Raw genomic sequence first — 22,428 nt, forward strand, 5'->3', positions numbered from 1 at the left:
AAGGTATATTTTACCAGATTGAGGGTGAAAGCAAGCTGGGAACATAGCTAGTATGGTTGATGGCCAAGTCACTCTTTAACAAGATGACTGTCTTGAGAGAGGGAAAAATTCCAGCAGTGATGAGTATGTTCCTTTCGTTAGTGGAATCTCTCTCGTATGACGTGATTGGTACTTGTGGTTAATCAAAAAAAGTTGTTTAAAGTGAAAAATCATTTTAAAAGGATATATAAACATGTACTTTGAACATATTACTTATCACCTAAAATGTATAAATGTCACTTGCCAGTCTTTACTTGTAGGCCCAAGGCTCTGAGAGGAGCTTCTTAAACAATGGTTTGTTTTGTATAAACTATACTTGTAATGCATCATCTAAAATTAAGTTTCTGATTCTTTGAAGTAGAATGAGAATGAGACACATTTGAAGTAGTCTGGGTACAAAATCCTTTTAGATTTTCACAGTTTTTTTCCCCTGATCTTTTAGAATTGTTACCCCCATACCTTGTTTTTTTCAGCAGTTCTTTTCTTTAAGTGCCTTGCTTTTATCTAGTTCTTCCAAAGCTTTCCACCTCATTTTTTCTCTTTTATTTCACACTTGCATTTCAGTGGTTTATGTAATATAGAGTTAAATTATATCGTAAGAAAATAACATGTACACACAAGTAAGGCAGTGTGTATCAGTGACTGGTGTGAAGCAGACAGCTGAACTGTGCGGGGACAGGAGGGCATGGGAGAACCAGTAGTAGGCGTGCAGTGGTGCGTTTTACAGAAAGGGGAGTACCAGTTTGTCTCGGGCGTTGTCTAAGTGGAAGTCACCAGGAGGGTTTCTGCCATATTTTTTTAAAAGCTGTAGTTCAGGTACAGTTGTTTATGCTACAAGTTCGGTATGAACCCGCAGTGTGGCATGGCTGGTAAGCAGTGTGTGCAGAGTATGTAGTTTTAAGTAGCATTAATAGAAGTTTGAGTGACAGAGAACAGAGATCTCGCAGTGCTTGAGCATTTGGATCCCAGTGGGAGCAGCATGTCCTAGGTGAGCGCTCTCCAGAGGAATTAAACCAGACACCTTCAGTTCTTAACCTCTTTCTCCAGAATAATGCAGGTAAACATACACAGAGTTTCCTTGCATTTAATTATATAGCATTATAAATTGACTGCTTTTACAGATAGACTGTAAAAATATTTTTTAACAAATTGATCTCATCATTTAAAAACCTTTGATTTTAATCAAAGATTAAATGCTATTCCTAAAAATTTTTGTTGAATTTGGATTTTACAAATAAAGTGAAAAGATTAGTTTAATTGTGCTCAAAGTAAGTTTCAGCAAGAAGGCTGCTTTTGTTCAGCTTGAAAAAGGAGCTGAAATTGTACAGTGGCTTTGAATGTGACAGCATGAATGTCATCTTGCTTTAAAGCCGTCAGTCAGTTTTAACTTTTCTTTATTATGACAAGTGCTAAAAACCTGATTCATAATGATAATTGTGGCCAATGGAATGAGAATCACACCAGTGGAAAAGCAAACTGAGACCTAGTCCAAGGAGCTAGACATTTCCCCATGACACTCCATTTAGTTCATTTTACGTGATTTCCTTAATCATCAAGCCATTGAGATCATTGTCATCAAGATCTGTCAACATCGTGCTGCCTGCGTCAGGTGGGATGGGATTATAAATCCACATTTCAGTTTCAACAGAAGTGACTTTCAAAAGATCCATCATCTCCCCCCTCCCCCAACTTATGGAATTATTTTGCCAGCTTTGGAAAAGCTTATGTAGTTGTCGTGGTCCAATCCTGTCTTTGGAAACGGCTGCTTGGCTGTAAGGTTTTGGGCAGTATCCAAAACAATGTCTGTCGGCCTTGAATTGAAAGATTTACCTCATTCATATGGTCACAGATGTCTGTCAAGCTAAGTCAGGAATTAATCCTTCTTGTCATTTATTTTTAGAGTCTACTTCCCCTCAATCTCGAAATAAGTAGAACCTCTACCTCAAGTCCCCTCAAAGCCCTGCAAGGCTAGTCCTCTGGGAAACCAGTGAACTCCATGCCCTCTTCTGCTGACATTTCTTGACAGAGTATCTTGGAAAGGCCCTGGCTCTGAAGAAATCGGTAAGATTCAGAGCAGTACACAGGACTTCGTGAAGATCGCTAGGAGTGCATCTGAAGCCATTGTGTGTTGATGCATAAGTTAGAGCCGTGCTGACGTATGAGACTTAGTCTCTTTACCTGAGCAGCAAATCCAGGTGTGTTGCTGAACATCAGGGGCTCCCTCTAAGCAGGAAATACTACTCTTTGCCTTTTTTGGTTTCACCATTGGTAGCCTTTGCAGTTTGCAAAAGATGCTTTCAAAACAAGAATTCTCTAACACTGTAAGCACACATAGCAAATGAAAGCCAGAAATTGGCTCCACTTTGAGGCAGTCAGTCATTCATCTTGTCGCAACTAAAAGGAAATAATATTGCCACCAATTTCAGTTTCAGTGACCCCTCTTAAAATATTGGAAAACATGTGGGCGGTTCTGGACTGGATGGCACTACTCAACAGAAGGACTGCTTCACTTTCTCCCTCCGCACTGATCTGCACACCAACTTAGTCGGGGAAGGTGGCTTCTTCAAGGTCTCTCCAACAGTGTGTTTTCTTTCTCCTGCGATGTGATAAGCAGCCTTACCGGTGCTTCAAGCACAAGGCTGTTTGGAGGCAACTGTGTTTTCGTTAAGCAGCCTACTCACGAGTAAGATCCTGTTTGTCTGAAATATTTGTTGTTTGAAACATTGTAAGGCACTCCTTGAACTGTATTGACATAACCATCTATTGGCACTTACCATGTGATAGAAGTACCATAGCTTGAGTTAATCATGGCAATTCTAAAAGTGAAAACAAAAGATTTTTTTGTAAGCTTCATCACACTTTTCCCCCTGACATTTTTCTGATAAAAATAATGGTAACGGCAGGACACGTAGTGTTTAGCTCGTACTATTGGAGAACTTCTGGGCGTCATCACATGGCAAGGAGGATGACTTGTTTATTATGTGACCTTCCAGTGTATAACGTGGCAGTAAGGATGCTTTTATATTATTGGCCCACATACATTAGCATCCTATGCTGCCTCACATTTACTTGAGGTGAAATGTGACATTTTAAAAAATAACAAGAAAGAAATCAAAGAAGAAATATTTACTAACTCACAGCACATCAAGGGAACCTCCTAGTGGTACAAAGTCTCAAAGTCATTTACTTTTAGATTGGTGTAAGGAGTTTTTTGCTTAGATGACATGACATGGTAGTATTTTTTGATATTTTAAAAGTTATCTTATAGAAGAGTAATATTCCTTTCTGTAAGTCCAGAAGGTATAGAAGGACAAACAGGTCAATATTATAGAAAGGCCTGTTTCCACTCAAGGTAAGGAACATTTTCAACTATTTAGATTCCTCCCATCAATAAAATGGGCTACTTTACAAAACTTTCTCCTCTTGGAATAGTAGTACTGTGTCCATTCCACCATTATAACTCCTAGCCCCTGTTGTGACTTCTGTTTAATGTCTGGTTCCTTACTGACTTGCCTATGAGCTCACTCACTTAAGGGAGGCGGCTGGAGCTCTGCTGAGAGTGTGGGCTCAGGAGTCAGGCCAAATGGGCAGTGTGACTTTGGGTAAGTGACACAACTCTTCTATGCTCCAGTTTCTTCGTCTGTAAAGTGGAGGTAATCCTCCTCACCTCCTCATAGGGATGTTATAAGAATAGAATGAGTTTATTTCTAAAGTGCCTGACAAGTTCTCAGCTGTTACACGCTAACACCCTGTGATCTGTCTGCCATGTGGTCAGCACCTGGGCTGAAAGACACATGTGAGTGCTGGGAAGAAGCCAGCAGTCATCTTTCAGATGCTGTAGAAGAATTTTCCTTGTTGGAAAGGAGAGATGGATAGCATCATTTCTAAGGACCATGGCACTCTGCAGATAGGTGTCTCAGGGAACAGGAATTTAGGGTAGGGCCCCGTGTAAGGAACACAAAGCCCCGTGCTTGTAGAGGACTTGACTTTCTCCTGAGTTTGTCTAGTGTCTTACTCTGTGGAGGGGATGGTTTATTAGAATATTTTCTGGCTTCATTTCACTGCTTCTGAATAGGTTAACTTTTTTCATTTTTATACTTCAGGTTAATTTGTTAGGTTCTAAAAGTTGTCACTTTCTCTTTTGGTTCATTTCTGTTTTACTAAAATCTCAATCTGTAATTATTTTATTTTCCATGAGATAAGATACAAACCTTTTGTGAAATTTTCCGGTATTCCAGAATGTGTTCAGTATGTCTATGGTGTTGATTTTATTAAAATCCAGAATATCTGACGTCTGGTATTCATGAAGAACCTTTTTTTTTCCTTTTTAAAAACTCATTCATGCTTAAGCGTATGGTCCCTGGAGTCACACAGGTTGCATCTGAATCAGTTCTGCCACTTCTTCCCTAAGTCTTTTGGCCACTTCCTTGAGTATTCTGAACCTATTTTCTCATCTGTGGAATGGAATTACTCAAAGTACCAACTTTATTGGCTGTTCTGAGGATTAAGTGAATCATTACATAGAATGTGGTTGGCACAGAGTCTGCCCTAGCCAAGTCCTTTAGAAATGTGCTGTCTCTTCCCTTCAGGAGCATCACCGTCTTCTCCAACCCACCGTACATCATGTGTCAGCACGAGTTTACTTACTGAAATACTGAACTGAATAAGATACAGGGTACAAGAGCCCTTCCCTTAAAGTTTTCTTATTCTAGTGGGTGGATTAAAACAGAAGTATGTGCTGAATACTGTAGAGCTGTGGGCAGAGTACATGGAAGCACAGGCCTGGGTCAGAACTCAGACCAACTCCAGAATAGTCTGATTAAAGCACTTAACCTCAGAAGTGGGACTGGGCTCAACCATCCCAGGAGGTGTTTGCATTTTGAAAAGGGAAGAAGCTTTGTACGTTATGGGGATGAATTGAGAACCTACCCTTTCCCTCTCACACTGTGTTTGCCTCCGCTTCCTCTCACCTCTTCCTGCCCCACCCCGCCGCCTTCTCTAGGGACATAAACACAGAGACCTGCTCTGTGCACAGAGTGCATGTGGCCCAATTCTTCCACCTCAGGGAGTGGCACTCTACACAGGATTTGCCCAGCTGAGCCCTCACTTAGGGAAAATGTGGCGAGGTTGACCTGCTAACCAGAGAATTCCTCCCAGAGATGTGAAGGGGCTTCTGTCAGGATTGCTTGCAATTTAGGGTCTTCCAATGTCTTTTAAATCTGAAGATTTCTTTTGTTTATGTAATATCAGCTTATATTGCTTTAAACTTTTTAAATAAGTTTAGAGGGGTACTTGAGGTACTTGATTTATAGGTGTGGTTGAGATTCTTTTTAAGAACTGTTTTCATTTGTTTACAACAGTAGCAAAACCAAGAGGTTCTATCTGATGTCTAAAGTGTCCTAGCTGTTCCAAAATTGGATCGTGGTTAATTGACCATAATAACAGCTAGTTTCCTACAGCTAAAAATATTGAGTAGAGAATAACAGTAAAAAGGTAAAAGCATAACTTTGTCAGCAGTGGGTAGATACGTAGATACTGAAGGTTAGACCTAGACATATATTTGGCATAAAACTGAAGAAATCTGTCAAAGAACTATTGGAAACAGCACTAAGGATACTTTTTTCATTCAAAGAGTGTTCTTTTGTGCATTGTAGTTCTCAGCTTCCACTAAATTACCACTCTGCCTGGGCAGCCTTTTAATTCTTCTTCTTTTTTCTTTTCATGTTCAGCTTATGGAAAAGTATTTCTGGTTCGTAAAATAAGTGGTCACGATGCTGGAAAGCTGTACGCCATGAAAGTTTTGAAAAAGGCAACAATAGTTCAAAAGGCCAAAACCACCGAGCACACGAGGACGGAACGACAGGTCCTGGAGCACATCAGGCAGTCTCCGTTTTTGGTGACGTTGCACTATGCTTTCCAGACAGAAACCAAACTTCATCTCATTTTAGGTAAGTGTCAGCTGACTTTTGACTGTTTACAAAAACTTGGATCTTGAGTGGAAGTGCACTCAGAGGGCAGCATACTTCAGACTTAGAAGAAATGAAATCTTTTGACTTTCATTCTTCTCTTTGCGGTGACATTTCCTTGAGCATCATTAATTGCTCTGGATTTGGGACGTCTCAACCTGAAGGAATTTACGTACTTCTATTCCACCCCCCTTTATTAATCTTAAACACTTAGTCACTAGGAGTGGCTGCTTCCCTGAGTGGTGTTTTCCATTCAAACATGGGGAGCTGAATGGTGAAGTGGGCTGTAATTCCTGCTTTAGGAGTTCTTAGGAACATACAGGTTTGGGCCAACGAGGGGATATTTATAGACATCAGTAACTGGGAAAAATAAAAAAGAAAGAAAAAGTTTCTATTCCTAGAGATGCTTTGCTTTTCTAGTGAAAAACCTGCATTTAATGGAGATACTCACAAGTTAGTCAACCCTTGATCACTCCCATTTCTACCCCCGGACACTTCCTGAATGCTTTCCTTTCCCGAATAGAGTTGGATCATTATGTAAGGACTTTGGAAATGTCCTCTGTGGACATTACCAGGTTACTTTGCAGAAAAGTTGAACCATTGTCTGTTCCTACTATAAGTAAGTGGCAATATTCCTGGTATTACACTCTGCCATCATTGTACGTCTCATCTGTTACAGTTTTAGTCCCACTCTCATGAGAATTTGCATTTATGTATGATAATCACCTGTTACTGAACTCTTCTGAGTATTAGAGGAGAGAGAATTTCGCTCAGTACTCTGTAAGCATTGAGTGCCTTCAATATACCGGCGCCACGCTAGGTGTTACCAGCAGTATCACTAACCCTCACAACAACACTGCCAAAGCCCCCTCAGTGATGATATTGAAGGTTCTGGAAGCTCATTTCCTGAAGTTATATACCTTGTATAAACTTGAGAATGAAGATTGAAACTCGGTCTTACTCATTTCAAAGTCTGCCTGTTTTTCTTGAGTATTGGTAGTACAAACAGGTTTTTTTTAATATATAAATTTGGCAGTTGTATTGAATGTTCTCATTTTGGAAATTATACTTTTCTTAATGATGCCTATAATTTTGTTCACTTTTTGAGTCATGAAGTTACAATTCAGACTCATTTTGCAATGCTTCCCATCACCCCGCCATCCCAAATCTTTTACACACACAGGCCGCAGTCTCTCCTGTCCTGTCAGAGTCGCCGCTGTTATCATCTGCCTGCTGTTCCAGCCCTTCATTCTGCCTCTTGTGCGTGTCTGCTCAGCTATGTTATTTACTGATTTTTAAATATGTATTTCTTCACTTCTTTTACTTAGTAGGTTGTCGGGGACAGAGCATTTTAGTACAATGTCTTCAACATTTTTAGCAGCGGAACTCCACGCTCAAGTGAAAACACAAACATTCAAGTGGAAAACAAGTAGAAATGAGTAGCACTATTTGAATCTGAGCTTAAGGGCACCGAACCCTACAGTTTATTTCTGGTCCTCCCCCTACCAAAATTGCCAAGGAAGCCTCAGGGAGTTCATGAAGACTGGTTGAGAAATGATTCTCTTGTTCAAGTCTCTCTCTTTGCAATAAACCAGCTCATAAAAGTTAAATCATGTGCCTAAAATCATACAACTAAGTGCGAGCCAGAGGCAGTAAGAACCCAGGCTCCTGGCCTCGGCACCATCACACCACAGCTTTCTCTCTCTCTCTCTCCCCTCTCTTTTTCTGTTCACAATTTTTAAAAAATTATTTATTGTAAATAGTGTAGTTTTTGTAAATATGTTTAACTTAAAAGTAGATGAGTGAAATCGTTTGTATTTGATTTAAAAAAAGCAGTCTTGGATAACGTTGGTTTTTCGTTGTTGGTGCTCCATTAGTTTTGCTGTTTGTCAGTGGCCTACAAATGAAGAAATACAAACCAGACGAGAAGACCCATCTCTTGTGCCAGCTCGAGAGTGCAGTGCAGACTAGACAGTGTATCTGTTCCATCTTAGGTGAGGCAGTGCATTTAGAAAGCCTGCCCTCCGCCTCCTCCCCACATGGATATGTTTACTGTAATTCTCTTGGTGCATGGCTGTAGTTGTTATTTGACTTTAAAGGTAAAACTCTTCAGAAGTCTAGAGGAGGACTTTATTACAAACTGTTTTTATGGTTCAGTTATTTGTTTGCAGTGCTCAGAACACACACTAGGTCAGTTCTCCAAATACTGTGCACAGGATTTGTCACCTGCTTTTTCTCTTTTTTTCTGGTTACTGATATCTACGTTTCCTGGTTAATAATTTGCATCTCATTTGCTATCTAGTGACACATGTTGTTTATTGCTGCATAACAAACCACTCTAAAATTTTGTTGCTTAACCGATGATTTATTTTCTTGTGATTCTATGGGTTGGCTGGTTTTGCCCGGGCTTGCTCATACAGTGGTCCGCTGGAGAGGTGGCTGGGCTTGAAGAGCTGAGGTGGTTTCACTCTTGTGTCTGAAAGTTGGTGCTGCTGTTGCCTGGGGCACCACTCTCCTCCTCCCTCCAGTGCAGGGGCTCAGCTTCCTCATTTTGTGGCCATCTCAGGGCAGCTCATGAAACAGCAAGAAGGCAAAGGTGGAGGTTGCAAGGCCTTCTGAGGCCAGACTCTGGAACTTCCGCAGCCTCACTCCTAGCTCAAAACCAACCCAGATTTAATGGCTATATAGAGAGTCTTCACTAATTTTCATGTCTTTTTTTTTTTTTTTGTAGATTTTCTAAATTGACCTATAATTGACATACAGCATTATATTAGTTTCAGGTGTACAACACAATGATTTGATATTTGTATATCTTGCAGAACGATCACCACAGTAAGTCTAGTTAACATTTGTCACCATACACAGTTGCAGAATTTTTTTTTGTTGTTGTGATGAGATCTTTGAAGATTTACTCTCTCGGCAACTTTCAGATATGCCATCCAGTATTATTAACTATAGTCACCATGCTGTGCATTATATCCCAATAACTGTTTAATTTTATAACTGGAAGTTTGTGCCTTTTGACTCCCTTCACCCATTTTGCCGCCCACCCCCCCACCCCTCCCCCTCCGCAGCTCCCGCCTCTGGCAATCACCAGTCCGTTCTCTGTGAGCTTGGTTGGTTTGTTTGTTTTAGATTCCACATATAAGTGAGATTGTGTGGTATTTGTCTTTCTGTCTCTGACATTTCACTTAGCATAATGCCCTCAAGGTTCATCTATGGTGTTGCAAATGGCAAGATTTTATCCTTTTCTATGGCTGAGTGATGTGCCATTTTATGCATGCATGCGCGTGCACTGCGCGTGCGCACACACTCACACAAGCATTTTCTCTATTCACTCATTCATTCTTTGATGGACACACAGGTTGCTTCCATACCTTGCCTATCATAATGCCTCATTGAACCTGGGGATGCATTTATCTTTTCAAGTAATGTTTGCTTCTTTTTTTCTTCAGATAAATACACAGGAGTGGAGTTGCTGGATCATATGGTAGTTCTATTTTTAATTTCTTGAGGAACCTCCATATTGTTTTGCACAGTGGCCGCACCAATTTACATTCCCACCAACAGTGCACAAGGGTTCCCTTGTCTCCATGTCCTTGATAGACTTCACTTCTTAATGAGGTGATTGCAAAGAATTGTGGCCATCTACCACACAAGTTCATGTTCACACTCACTGATTGTCACATAATATCCTTGACAGCTGGTTTGTCAAACCAGGAACACTCAATGGTTGCTATATCCTTGAAGTCTCTTAGTCTGGAACATTCCCTTTTTTATATCCTTGGCTAACTGGTCCAGAAAAATATCTCGTAGTGTTTTTAGCTTATTCCTCTGCTGAATTCCAGTAGTTGGGAAGGTAGAGCTAAGGTCTTGATAGAGTGACATTAAATGTTTTAGCTGGAACACACCATATGTGATGTTGCATATTTCATATTTTATCATATCAGGAGAAACCTACTATCTGGTTGTTAGTAATGCTAAGACTAAATTTCAGAGATAACAGCCTGGTCCCTTTAAAATAGAGTGATGATTTTCTTTTGAAGTGAAAATAATCAGTATGATGTTTTGACCCTTTATGGTTTTAACATTTAACACTTCATTATTCTTTGCTTAAATCAACTGTTTCGTTATGAGTTGCAAAATGATGACTTTTCTAAATTGTCATTCCTTCTGTATTTATTAGTTGGCATTCTTCTGTAAACTCTGGCTTTCTCTCATCCACTCTAAATTTTTGGTTACCCTGAGATACAGTTTCTAAGGGAAAGGCAAGATTCATTCTCTTTAATTGTCAATATTCAAAATAAGAAGTTAAAGAGCTAACTCAACCAGTGCTATGTAGTTCAGAGTCCCTGATAATCAGTTGTCATCAGTAATAACCAAAGGTAGCCTGCTCTGTGTACTGTTCTCACCTTTCTTTTCTCCACTTAACAGAGTATCCTGGAGTTTACCCTTTATCAGTTCATAAACATCTTCCCCATTCTTTTTTATCCCTGCTTAGTATTACACTCTGTCCCATAGCATACTTAACCAGCTCTCTACGACTGCATCCTTGGGTTGTTTCCAGTCTTCTATTTTGACGGTTCAGGATACAACTTGCATGTGTCATTTCCCTCTCCATAGGAAAAAACTGTAGGCTTGACTCCTGGAAGGAGTGTGCTTGGTCTGTATTTTTGCCGTCTGTAATTTTGCATGTACTTTTGTACCATGTTACACTCCCACCCTCCTCGTATTAGAGCGCCCATGTCTCCCCAGAGCGTATTCTCAAACTTCTGGATATTTGCCTGTCTCATTGATGAGAAGTGGTCTTAGTGTAGAGTTAATTTGCATTTTTTTTTTTTTAGTGAGATTGAACATCTTTTCATATGTTTAAAAAGGTCATTTGTCTTTTTCTGAGAATTATTTGTTTGTACCCTTTGCCTATTTTTTTTCTTCTCGGTTTTCTAGGAGCTCTTGGAGAAATTAATCATTCGTGGTGTGCACTGTAAATATTTCCCTGTCTTCTATTTGTCTTTTGACTTGATGATGTTTTTACCATGTAAATTTTTAGAATTTATGTGTAGTAGAATTTGTTTTAAAACTGTCTTTATGGGTTATTGATTTTAAGTCATAGTTAGAAAGATCTTGACTCTGAGGTTATATAGAAATTCATTGATTTTTTTTTTTCAGTACTTGTAGAGTTTTATTTTTTGCACGGAGAACATCCCTGTGGAGTTTTCCCAGCACCATATAGTAAAAGTCCAAGTACCCTAACTTGAGGTGCTTCCTTTTTCGTATTTTAAGTTCTCATGTCTGTTCAGGTCTGTTTCCTGACTGACTGTTCTGTTTGTTTTGTTGACTCATATGCCATGAACATACCGCTTTAGTTTATCAAAGTTTTACAGTATGTTTTAATACGTGGCAAGGCTAGATTCCCTTTATCTTTCATTTTTGTTATTTTTCAGAGCTTTTGGGGAGCTCATCATGTTTATTTTCAACATGAACTTTCGAATCAAATTGTCTAGTTTTGAGGGGGAACTTGTTAGGATGTCTTTTATTGTGATTGTTTTAAATTAAAAAAAATTTAGGGAGAATTGACATTTTTAGGATATTGGCTGTTCTTGTTCAAGAACATGGTATGTCTTCTCATACCTTGAAATCTCCTTCTGAGACCTTCAGGAGCGTCTATCATTTTCCTCCTACCCACGTTTCTTAAGTTAATCTTAGATATTCAGTCATCTGTTTCTATTGTAGATGGGGTCTTCTCTTCCACTGTATCTTCTCCGAGAGATGTTAATTTTTGTACATTCATTTATCTCTTGTCATCTAGCTGCATTTCCTTACCTTCCTGCAGGGCTCATGTCCCCCCCCCCCCCCCCTTTCTCAGCCTGCCCACGGTGTTTTTTTACTCTCGCAGTTTTGCTGAAGGAATAGGTCATGGAGGTTTATAGTCATCCTTACTGTTCTGTGAGATGTTTTGGGAGCAGATGTGGAGATTCAGGTCTCGGTCATCATCATGCTTCCACTAGGATTCATGGCTCACGGGAGATTTTGTGACCAGGTGTGTTCCTTTGGGATAAAATTTGCCTGCTTGGCACATGCTTCTTCAAATGATAAGAGTTTTATAATGTTAGTATGACCTTGACAGATGCCTGCTTTGATGTTTGCCAGATATGGAATATAGCATTTCTTTCAGAACTGTGTGTGATTTGTTTCCCACAGTGTGCTTTGTTTAGTTGTAATTGCTTTCCATCCATTTGTCTTGTGTCTGCTCTGCTCTAAATCAAGGGTCAGCAGCAGTGATTTGGCCTCTGGGCTATAATTTGTTGACTCCTATAATAAACCCATCTAAGTCACATCTCTTTTTTTTTTTCTTTTAATTCTGCATCATTATTATCTTTTTAGGCTTTGTTTTAATTTATATCTAATGGTATCATACAGATTTGATACGTTTTCTCCTTTATATATTTTTCAGCCTTTCCAAATCTTATAACGTGGAGACCATACCTCTTTTTATAACTTTTTCTGCACCTCTGCATGTTTACAACAAGAAATATAAAAATATTTTCATCTGTTCTCTCTCTCTCTCAAGACTCGTACTCATTTCAACTGTCAGTGGGAAGGAATTCTATGTAGAGAATAATCTATAAAAATTTTTTTCTTTTGGTGTTCTCTGATCTCTGTTAGTAGTAATTTTGTCAAAACACCAGCTGATCTATGACTGTATAAACTGTCAGATTAATCAGTAGAATTCATAAGACACTAAAGAAACAAATCACAAAGATATTTATAAAGGTGATGCCAGGGAGCATTCTCAGTAATGAATGCCACCCCTGCCTTGCAGACAGTTCTGTCATCATGAGTCATCCTTTCAACATGAGCTAAAAGGTATTTACCACATTAATGTTTCACTTTCGAGTATTAATTGCATCTCAAAAAATTGCAGGGGTGAGGATACTTGCTGAGATGGTAACAATTAGAATGGTTCATGGCCCACGGCAGTCTGTAGTGTACACAAAACAGGCGGTAACTGAAAGAGCTTCCTTGCTTTGAAGTAAATGTGACTAATCCACAGCACTGATAAATAGATACTTCTTAGTCAGAACTTTGTAATGATTTTGATGTGCTGGAATGCATTCGCAAGAGATGCTATTAGAATGTTGAGCTAAAACCAAAAAGAAAAAAGTGAGATGACTTTGGCATGACATTGAAAAGAAATCACCTTCAGGTGTGTGTGGTGCATCACGTTAAAACTACCTTAGATGCAAGGCAAGAAAAAGGAGCCAGTCAAGCAAGATTTAGGTGGTCTGGAGGAGGAAGAGGAGGTGGAAATGAGAACTAGGATGTGTGGGATTGATGTATGTGAGGTGTATCTGAAGGAATAGAAAAATTTGTAGGAAAAAAAAAAAAATAAGACCAAGGAACAGAGCATGGTTGGGGGCGGATGAGTCCTTAATCAGGGTGGATATATGGGATAATGGTAGTTAGCTCTTTGGAAGCTGCCACCGTAGATGAAATATGAAAGAGAGAAGTTCTAAATAAGAGAATTTGACATCAAAAGATTAGATGATAGAGGTCAGTCAGGGTATTACTAGATAAAAGTAGGTGTTTGGAGAGTGAAAGCAGAACACAGAATCTTTCCTTTAGAAGCAGGAGATGTAGGATTTATCCCTTTCTCTTAGTTAACTTGGCTACTTCCTCTCTACTATCTGATTTCCATGAGATTGCATGAACAAGACATAACCACGGAAAGATCTGGGCAGTTTTTTAAGGTTATCCTTAGGCATCCTCAATGGAAAATAGTGCTGTTAGGTGGTTGTAGTTTTCAGCAATACTCTAAGGCAGATGGAACTCAGGATCTCCAGTGGATTTCAGTTTCTCGATCTGTTAATAGAAGCACATAAGCTACAACTAGTGGAGAGGTTTCTGTGTTCAACACTAAGCCGAGTCAGATGTGCAGAAGTCTTGAAAAGCTGAAACTGTCCTCCACCAACTAGTAATTAAACTAGAACTGAAGCAGAACTAGTTTCTTCTCAACAAAGTGAATTTGTTCTGTGCTCTTAATGCTCTAAGAGCATGGCTTCTCAACAGTGGTGTTAATAGTATGAACAGAAAAACTTGTTGCAAATACTTAACAAGTGACTTTGAACACCTAATTTTTTTTTTGCTTTGAAATGTAAATAATTAAATAGTGTGTACTTAAAAAGTAATAATTTTGATTGAAAACAGATGCTGTCTGCTCTGTTAATCCCATAAGATATATTTTCTCCACTCTTACTGAGATGTAACTGACATATAACATTATATTAGTTTCAGATACCAACATAATGATTTGATACATGTATATATTGTGAAATGATCACCACAGTAAGTTAACATCTGTCACCTCACATAGTTTTTGTGTGTGTGTGTAGGGAGAACTTTTAAGATCGACTCTCGTAAAGGTTTTCACGATATAATGTTGTTATTGATAGCCCCATAAAATATCGGAGCTGTATTAATAATTTTGTCTTAGAGTTGCTAGGATCCTGGAAATTTTGTGGAGGTCTTCAATACAAGTTCTTAAGATTAATTCACTATTTTAAAAAATAAATTAACTAGTTCAAAGGCTACTGCTCCAGTCTCCACCCACCTTCCTACACACACACACACACACACACACACACACACACACACACACACAGACAAGTGCTATCCTAAATCTAAGAAGGAAATGTGATTGAGGGTGGGGTAACCTTACAGCAACAAAATGAAATCTACTTCCTATTGTTAAATATCTGTGTCAGTTAAGTATCATTGAAATGAGACATAAATTACGTCCTTAATATGAGAAAAGCTTGACCTAAATTAAAGAAATGTCATTCTAGTCAAATAGAGAAAAAGATATTTTTTTATAAAAAGAGAACAATAAATAAAGCATCTGGCATGGTAACAATGCAATTTTAAATTATCTTCCAAAGGACATATTAATGTGTCACAGTACTGGAATTATTGCACATTGGTAGAAGTCTTGAGCATTCTAACTTGTTACTTCTCTAGGCATAAAATTCACCCAAATTTTGGGGTGAAACCTTTTTCTCAATCAATGGGCCTTATTTTGAGCCACTCAGAAGCACAGGAGCCTTGCAGGACTTGAAAGCAGAGTAAATGATGGCTCATCTGAGAGATGATATGTGGCTTCAGATTCTTCATGTTGATTGTGTAAGTCCCTGGCGGGCTCCTGGGATACTGACCCCTCTGATACAGTAGGTGAACTGCATCAAGACACTGGCACTTCTAGAACTCTTCACTCATGCTACAAATTCCTGCCTGTTTACTATGTGCCAGGTTCTTGGATGATAGCAGCAAACAACCTAGACGAGATTCTTGTCCTCAGAGCCTTATAATCTAAAAGGGAGACAGACATTAAGCAAATTAGTACACAATTAAGCAATTACCCTTAAAATAAGTAGGTGGAAGGAAATGCAGAGTTTACTAGTGAAAAGACCCAAGTCTATTCTGAGTTACTAGGGAAGGCCTTTCAGAGAAGTGACATTTAAAGTGTAGTTTAAGAGAAAAAATAGAATTTAGAGGAGCAACAGGAGAGGTTAGGGGTCAACAGCACAGGCACCCGGCATCTGTGATAGCCTGAAGGCAGAAAGGTAAGTGTGAACACACTGTAGTAAAGTCGGATCGTCCAGGGCCTTTAGATTCCAGAGCCACATGGACTTGGATTTAAATTCCACCTTTGTCATTTAATAACTGTATGACCTTGAGCAAATCACTTGGCTACAAGCATGATTACAACTTACTGATGTATCCATTAGCCTTTTCTGCATAACAGACTACCCCAAATTAAATGGCTTTAACACAACCATTTGGAGGGACTCACTTTGGGCTGGACCCACAGGGATGGTTCTTGTGCTAGTCTCTTTCCTCTTCTTGAAATATTCTTTCTCTTGGTTTGCAAAGTATAGCTGCAGAGTCAAGAGACACGAGACTTCAAAGTATCCATTTACCTTAGTGACATGAAGTTGTTTTAACCCTCAGACTCTGCCAATATTATGGTGGTGGACATTGTACTGCAGTGTGTCAAGGAGTGCACAGAGGCTATGGTAGGCAGAATAAACAAAGATGCTGACATTCTAATTCTCAGGACTTGGGAGTACGTTGGGTTACATGAAAAACAAATTAAGACTATTAAGGTTGTAGATGGAATTAAAGTTGTTAGTTAACAGTCCTTAAAATAGAGAGATTATCCTGGATTATCTGGGTGGGCACAGTGTAATCATGGGCGTGTCTAAAAGTGGAAGAGGAAGGCAGAAGGGGAGGGTCAGACAGAGATGGGATACAGAAGAGGTTAGGGTGATGTGCTGTTAGAAGTAACTCAACTGCCAACGCTGCCTTAGAAGGTGGAGGCGGAGGCCAGGAGCCAAGAAACATGGGCAGCTTCATGAAGCCGGAAAAGGCCAGGAAACAGACTTTCCCCTAGAAGTTCCAGAGTAAATGCAGACACCTTGATTTTAGCCCAGTGACATCCACATCAGACTTCTAATTTGCAACATAAAATAATAAATTTGTCTTGTTTTAAGCCACCAAGTCTGTAGTAATTTGTTACAACAGGACGAAGCAAACAGGATAAGTGAGGAGAGTCAGATTGGATGTGCAGTTCTTTAAGGAACTTTTTCCCTGAAAGGAAGGAGGAAGAGAAGATGGAACACACAGCATTTAGGGAGGATGGTAGTGTGTATTAAAGTGGGAGAGATTTTGTGATTTTGAATTTTCACGTTATTTCTGTGATTTCTGTGTTATTTTTATGCTTCTTAAAAATACAACATCAGAGTTGTATTTCCTCTGGCACTCCAACTACGGACGGTCACATACAAATCTTAAAAAGCTATTTATATGCATTTGAATAAAAACCAGATATCGCTGCAATTTTAAAAAATGAGGACCACACTAACATATTAATTATTTAAGAAAATTTCTCTTTCCCTTAATACTGACTAAAACTAATTAGACCGTAGAACTTTGTAGAAATATATGTTAAACATTTATAAGCCTTGAAATTATGCTTACTTTGAAAGAATAGATAAGTCAGTACAGCATAAATTTGAATTTTATTTTAAAATCATTACTGTTAAACACGTCATTATTTTTTAGTTCTGTAAATAATAACTGATGTCTATAAATAATAACAGTAATTAATAGGTTTTTTTTTTAATATAAGTGCTTATTGTGTATTTGGCCCATGTTTAATTCTTGCTAACTCATTTAATCCTCATGACAATCTTATATGGGAGTTGGAATTCGTATTTTATAGATCTAGAGTAGGAGCCATTCTACATATAAAGAACATTTAGTAAATAGAAATGAATTAAAAATATAATCGTTTTCATATAAGAAGTTCCTTTTAGTTTAATCAAGGAACCATTAGTCTGTGCAATCATCTTATTAGGTCTTCCATCGTATGGACTGTAAATAAATCTCAGTATAACTTTAAGTTGGTACATATTTTGCAAAGAGTCACATTGATGAAATGTGCCTCACAGCTCCTGAGAGCTGCTCATATTTATCCACTTGTTTATTTATAATTATTGTCAAGAAGATGTACTACCGATGGTCCCGTTTTCTTCTTCAGTGATGAATAGGATGAATCATAAGACTTATTCTGAACCTTCTTAGGAGGGGAAGAGAGCTGAACTGAAGAGGGATGTCCACAAGGAAAGGTGTTCTTACTGTGTTATTACCACTTCCCTCTTTCCTTTTCCCCTTCTTTTCTGCTGCCCATTGGTCCATCTCAGTTGCAGTTTTTAGCTATTACAGTATTTAAGTATTTCTTTCTATTTTTACTGTTAGTGAAGTTGAGATAAAATCTACCCTAATACTCCTATATGGCTACAGCAGTCAGTAAGCAGAGTATTGCATGCTTATTTCATTTCATGCAGCCAATATTAGTAAATGCTTTGTACTTGCTAGTGTCAGACCCTGTGCCTGGCAGAGAAAAAATTTCCCTAGGACTTCGATCTGCCTCATGGATGCCAGATATCAACTGTTATTTCTGACAGATTACATTTAAATTAGCTTCTAGAATAAAAGGTAAAACATGTCATTAGAGAGGTATGAGTCTGTTTATGGACTGTACTGTCTATAAAATTTAGCTTTGTATATGCTTGTTATTTTAGAAGCTTTAGAGGTTTTTTAAAAAATATCCTCAGGATTTAAAAACTATTCTTCCCCTGTCTTAATCCTCTTCTTTCCCTTATCTTCCTCTACTAACCCCTTCCATCGTGCCCTCTGGATGACCCCATGTGCACGTGCCCTAAGTCTTAACCTAGTGTGCCTCATTTATCCCTTCATCTTCAGTGAAACCTCCTGTCCTTGGAGGATGCTACTTCTCCAGCAGCCCCTTTTGCAGAAGACCATCTATCTGCCCATTCTGCTCGTTACACTCCACAAAGTGTTGATGGTGAAACGCATTTAAAAGTCATTTCTCAACAGAGCTTCTTTTGGAAGGAACTTTTTCTAACTCCCTACCCTCAGTTCTGTGGTTAACTGACTCCTAGGACACATGCTCACCTTTTCCAATGACTTACTCATCAGGTTTAGCTTGCCTTTCCTCCAGTTTCCTTCCATCCCCTTCCACAATTTTAGTAGCCATATTGATAACCGTTCAGCACCATGCCAGACCTCCTTGACTTGTAACATTTTGAACTTCACTTCACTTTAGCCATTTATAAGCCTAGCCAGACATTGGGCTTTATCACTCAAACCAGGTGCACCTTCGTAGTCAGGTTTCTTCTTTGACCGTAATCTTCCAGTTTTCTCCTTTCTCACACTCCCTGAGCCTGTTCTTTAATCCTCCTTGACCTTGAGTCTTTCCTGCACCTCTCCATGCACTGTCTTTCGGTTCCATGTGCATCCTTACTGGCCTGGAACCTGCCTGGGCTGGCACACTAGAGTCACTTGCCCTGTTAACCTTCCTCCTTTCCTGACATGGCAGTTGCTTTGATTACTCTCTCAACTTTTTTTTTTTTTTTTTCCAATGCCAGCTTTCTAAGCTCTCCTCATATGTCTCCAAAGTGTGTCGGCTGAGTCTGGCATGAAATTCACACTGAGAGTCTCAACAGAACTTCACAGAGGTTAGCAAACATTTCACTCCTCTCTTGTGAGCTGTGTGTGAGTCTTTCCAGCCTCTCACTACTTCTCAATCCTGCAGCTCCGTCACTGCCTTCTTCCCTGAGGTGACCACTTGTCCTCATGCCACTGAAAATATATCAAGTCCAGCTGCTCCACAATCTCAGATTTTCCTCCTGTCTGCTTTCTTCTGTACCTTCAAAATTTTTGTGGCTTGGAAGTGCCTATCAAATTGGTAAAAATTAAAGATAATGATAATATCAAGAGTTGGTGAGAACTTTGTTTTTTAAGGCATCCATTCACTGTTAGTGGGGAATATAAATGATTTTTTTTTTGAGGAAAGCACCTATAAAAAATTGGCAGCAGCTATTAAAATTATTCTGTAAGTATGTTGCACCTTAGCAATCCAGTTTCAGGAATCTGTTCTGCTAATCTGTACCTGCCCAAGTGGATGAAATATATGTCCAACCAACATAGAGTAGGAAAGGTGCAGTTAGAAAATCATTATTGGATTCTAAGTGGGTAGGTGACAGTTGGATGAGGAACAGTGTATTTTTACATAGTCTTAATTCATCTCCCCACAGTTTGGCAGTTAATTACCGAGGGAAACATAATAATTTTACAGAGGAGAAACCTGGCCAGCACCACCTTAGTGACTCCACAGTAATCATGTGATCCAAATTAACACCAGTAGTGGAAGAACTAGCATCACATGTTTCCTTATACTTTCTAAAACAAGTAACATCATTTCATCGATATTTCTTCTAAGACTGCATAACTTGCATCCAATCATGAGAAAACAGCAGATAAAACTCAGATTGAAGGTTGGCCCACAGAGACCTATCCTCTTCGAAGATATAAAGTTCAAGAAAGGTAGAAAAGAAGGAAGACTGAAGGTCCAAACTGAAGAGCTATGATATCTAATGAATATGTGATCATGAACCAGATCCTGGGCTGGGGAAAAGTAGCTACAAAGAGCATTACTGGGGCAAATGACAGATTTTAAATTGGAGAGTATAGATTAGATACTAGTGTTTTTATCATAAAGTTTCTGGTGTTGATAGTTGTCCTGTGGTTATATGAAAGGATGTTCTTTTTTTTAGTATTTGCACACTGAAGGATTTAGGGGTATGAGCATCATGTCTCCATCTTACTCTCAAATGGTTCAGGAAAATTATGCACATACATAAAAACCCACAGAGAGAGTACTAAAGCGAATGAAGCAAAATGTAAACAACTGGTGAATTTGCATAATGGATGAATTTGCATAATGAGTGTATGGGGATTCCTTGTGCTGCTCTTGCAAATATTTTTTGTAAGTTTGAAATTGTATCAAGATTAAAAAAAAATTTTTTTTTTTAAACCCACAGGTAAGGTAAGGTATTGTGATCTAGGAAAAATTTTAAAATAGGGCCCAGATATAATGGATAGTTTTCACCAGCCTTCCTTAACAAAAGATACCATTCCAAGTTTCATGCCATTATTCCTTATAATGGCAGCCTGTGGAACAAGATTAGGGTGTAATTTTTTTCAAAACAGTGTTGTCCAAGTTGATAGCTTTCTCCTGCTCTTTGTTCAAAGTCATTTTAGTATAATCAGAAAGATGTTATAAATTACATTTATTGTCCTGTGTGTGTTATTTCTCACAATTGAACATATGATGGGACTTGAATTGCAGACAATTTGAGGTTCTGGTCTCTGGCAAGAACCTAGACTGTAGCTCTTCTTTGTTGCCAAATTCAGATCCATCTGGTTTAACAGAAAAAATGGGTTAAGGGACAAATGCAGCAAGGAAGGCCAAGTACTTTTTTTCAGAAAACAGCCCTGGGTCCACTCCTACAAGATATAAATTGACATTCTTAAGTTCTGTATCATAAATATGTCAGTGATAATTTCAGTTTGGCACATTCTAAGGAAAGGTTGAAAATCACTGTTTACCATGGCCGTTAAAAAGAAATCTTAGTATAGCCCCCTAAGAGTGTCTCCTTTTGAGTACTGTGACCTTTCAGTGAGCCTGCCAAAACTTCAGGATGAAAGCATGTAAAATAGAAGTTATATGACCAAATGTGTAGGATTATCAGCTCTAAGCCTTTCAGATATTTGAAGGACAGAATAGTTGATTAGTCAGTTTTTCTAACAGTAATTCCCAATACCAGTTGTCTGATGGGGCTGCACCTACTAAGTGACAGTAAAAACCATATCAGGAGGGAAAAAAGGGTAACTCTATATAGCATTAAAAAAATCACTGTTTTTGGACTCAGATTGCCCATGTTCATAATCCTTCTTCTCCCACTTAAAGGATATGTTACTCTGGATAATTTGTTTAACCTTCCTGAGTTTCACTATTTTCTAGAGATTACCTATTTTCTCTGGCAATTATGCTGTTATTATAACAGCACCTACTTAGTAGCATTATTTATGAAGATCAAATTTGTTATCATGTCTAAAAAGAACAGGCACATAGAAAGTGCCCAGTATTTCTTGTTGTTATCATTTCTTTGTCTGGTCTTAAAGGCAGTGAGCTATGTTAACATACAGACTTTAAAGGACGGCAGCCAAAACCCTGTTTTCCATCACTTAGTTCTTATCTATCAGGAGCCCTTTCTACTTCCACGACTAACTGGGGTTACTGAGATGCTGCTTCTGCACAAACGGCAGTAGCCAGGAGTGTTTATTGAGCCAACACCACTCAGTCCATTTTCGTTGTATGTCCAGAGAGGCAAAAAGCCTCAGGAGTAGCAGTAAAAACTGAACATTCTCAAGCTGTATCTTATAAAGAGAGTATGAACAGTCAGCATTGGCTTAAAAAAAAAAAAAAAAACCTCATGCTTACAGGTTGTTGTAGATGAAATTGGCAAAGATTTGAGAAATCTAATTTCTAGAAATCTAATGAATCCATAATTTTGACAGGGAAGTTATATAGGGTGCAGAAATTGGCCTGGACCAAGGGCCCATCAGGCAGAGTGGACCTTAAATAATTCTAGTAGCAGACAACTTCCACTCAGGTGCTTTGTTCCATCTGAGCTTTTTAATAATTCCTTTATATGGAAAAATGTAATTTATGCCCAATTTGAAAGGGGCTGGGGGGTGGGTAAGGGAGGGAGTCCTTTGAGTTATAAAGCTGACAAGAATCTTTCTCTCAGATGTCAGTAACAATCTGCGTTTTCATGACGTCCCTGACCCTATTCATGTCACTGCTAACTCTGTCCCAGCATCTGCCTGCATTCCTAATTCCAATGTTTTCTTTCAAGAGAATAAAAATTTTATAATTCAACTCAAATTTAATACTATCCCTGTAGTCTTTCTCAGTTATGTTTTATTTGTTGTC

The 22,428-nt window shown here is 38.7% G+C and overlaps 1 protein-coding gene across 2 annotated transcripts in view; it reads left to right on the plus strand.

Annotated features, from left to right (window-relative positions):
* The window catches only part of RPS6KA5 (ribosomal protein S6 kinase A5), a 167,316-nt gene that overhangs the window by 65,811 nt on the left and 79,077 nt on the right, over positions 1 to 22,428 (plus strand). The window contains exon 3 of one of the 2 annotated variants that reach the window (XM_074365138.1): positions 5,769 to 5,987. In XM_074365138.1, coding sequence (XP_074221239.1) covers positions 5,769 to 5,987 — 219 coding nt within the window. Of the gene's footprint in view, positions 1 to 5,768; positions 5,988 to 22,428 lie in introns of those variants that run through there. The other variant, XM_045505672.2, reaches the window with a different exon arrangement.

The sequence above is a fragment of the Camelus bactrianus genome, chromosome 6 (assembly GCF_048773025.1).
Source record: "Camelus bactrianus isolate YW-2024 breed Bactrian camel chromosome 6, ASM4877302v1, whole genome shotgun sequence".
Lineage (NCBI taxonomy): Eukaryota > Metazoa > Chordata > Mammalia > Artiodactyla > Camelidae > Camelus > Camelus bactrianus.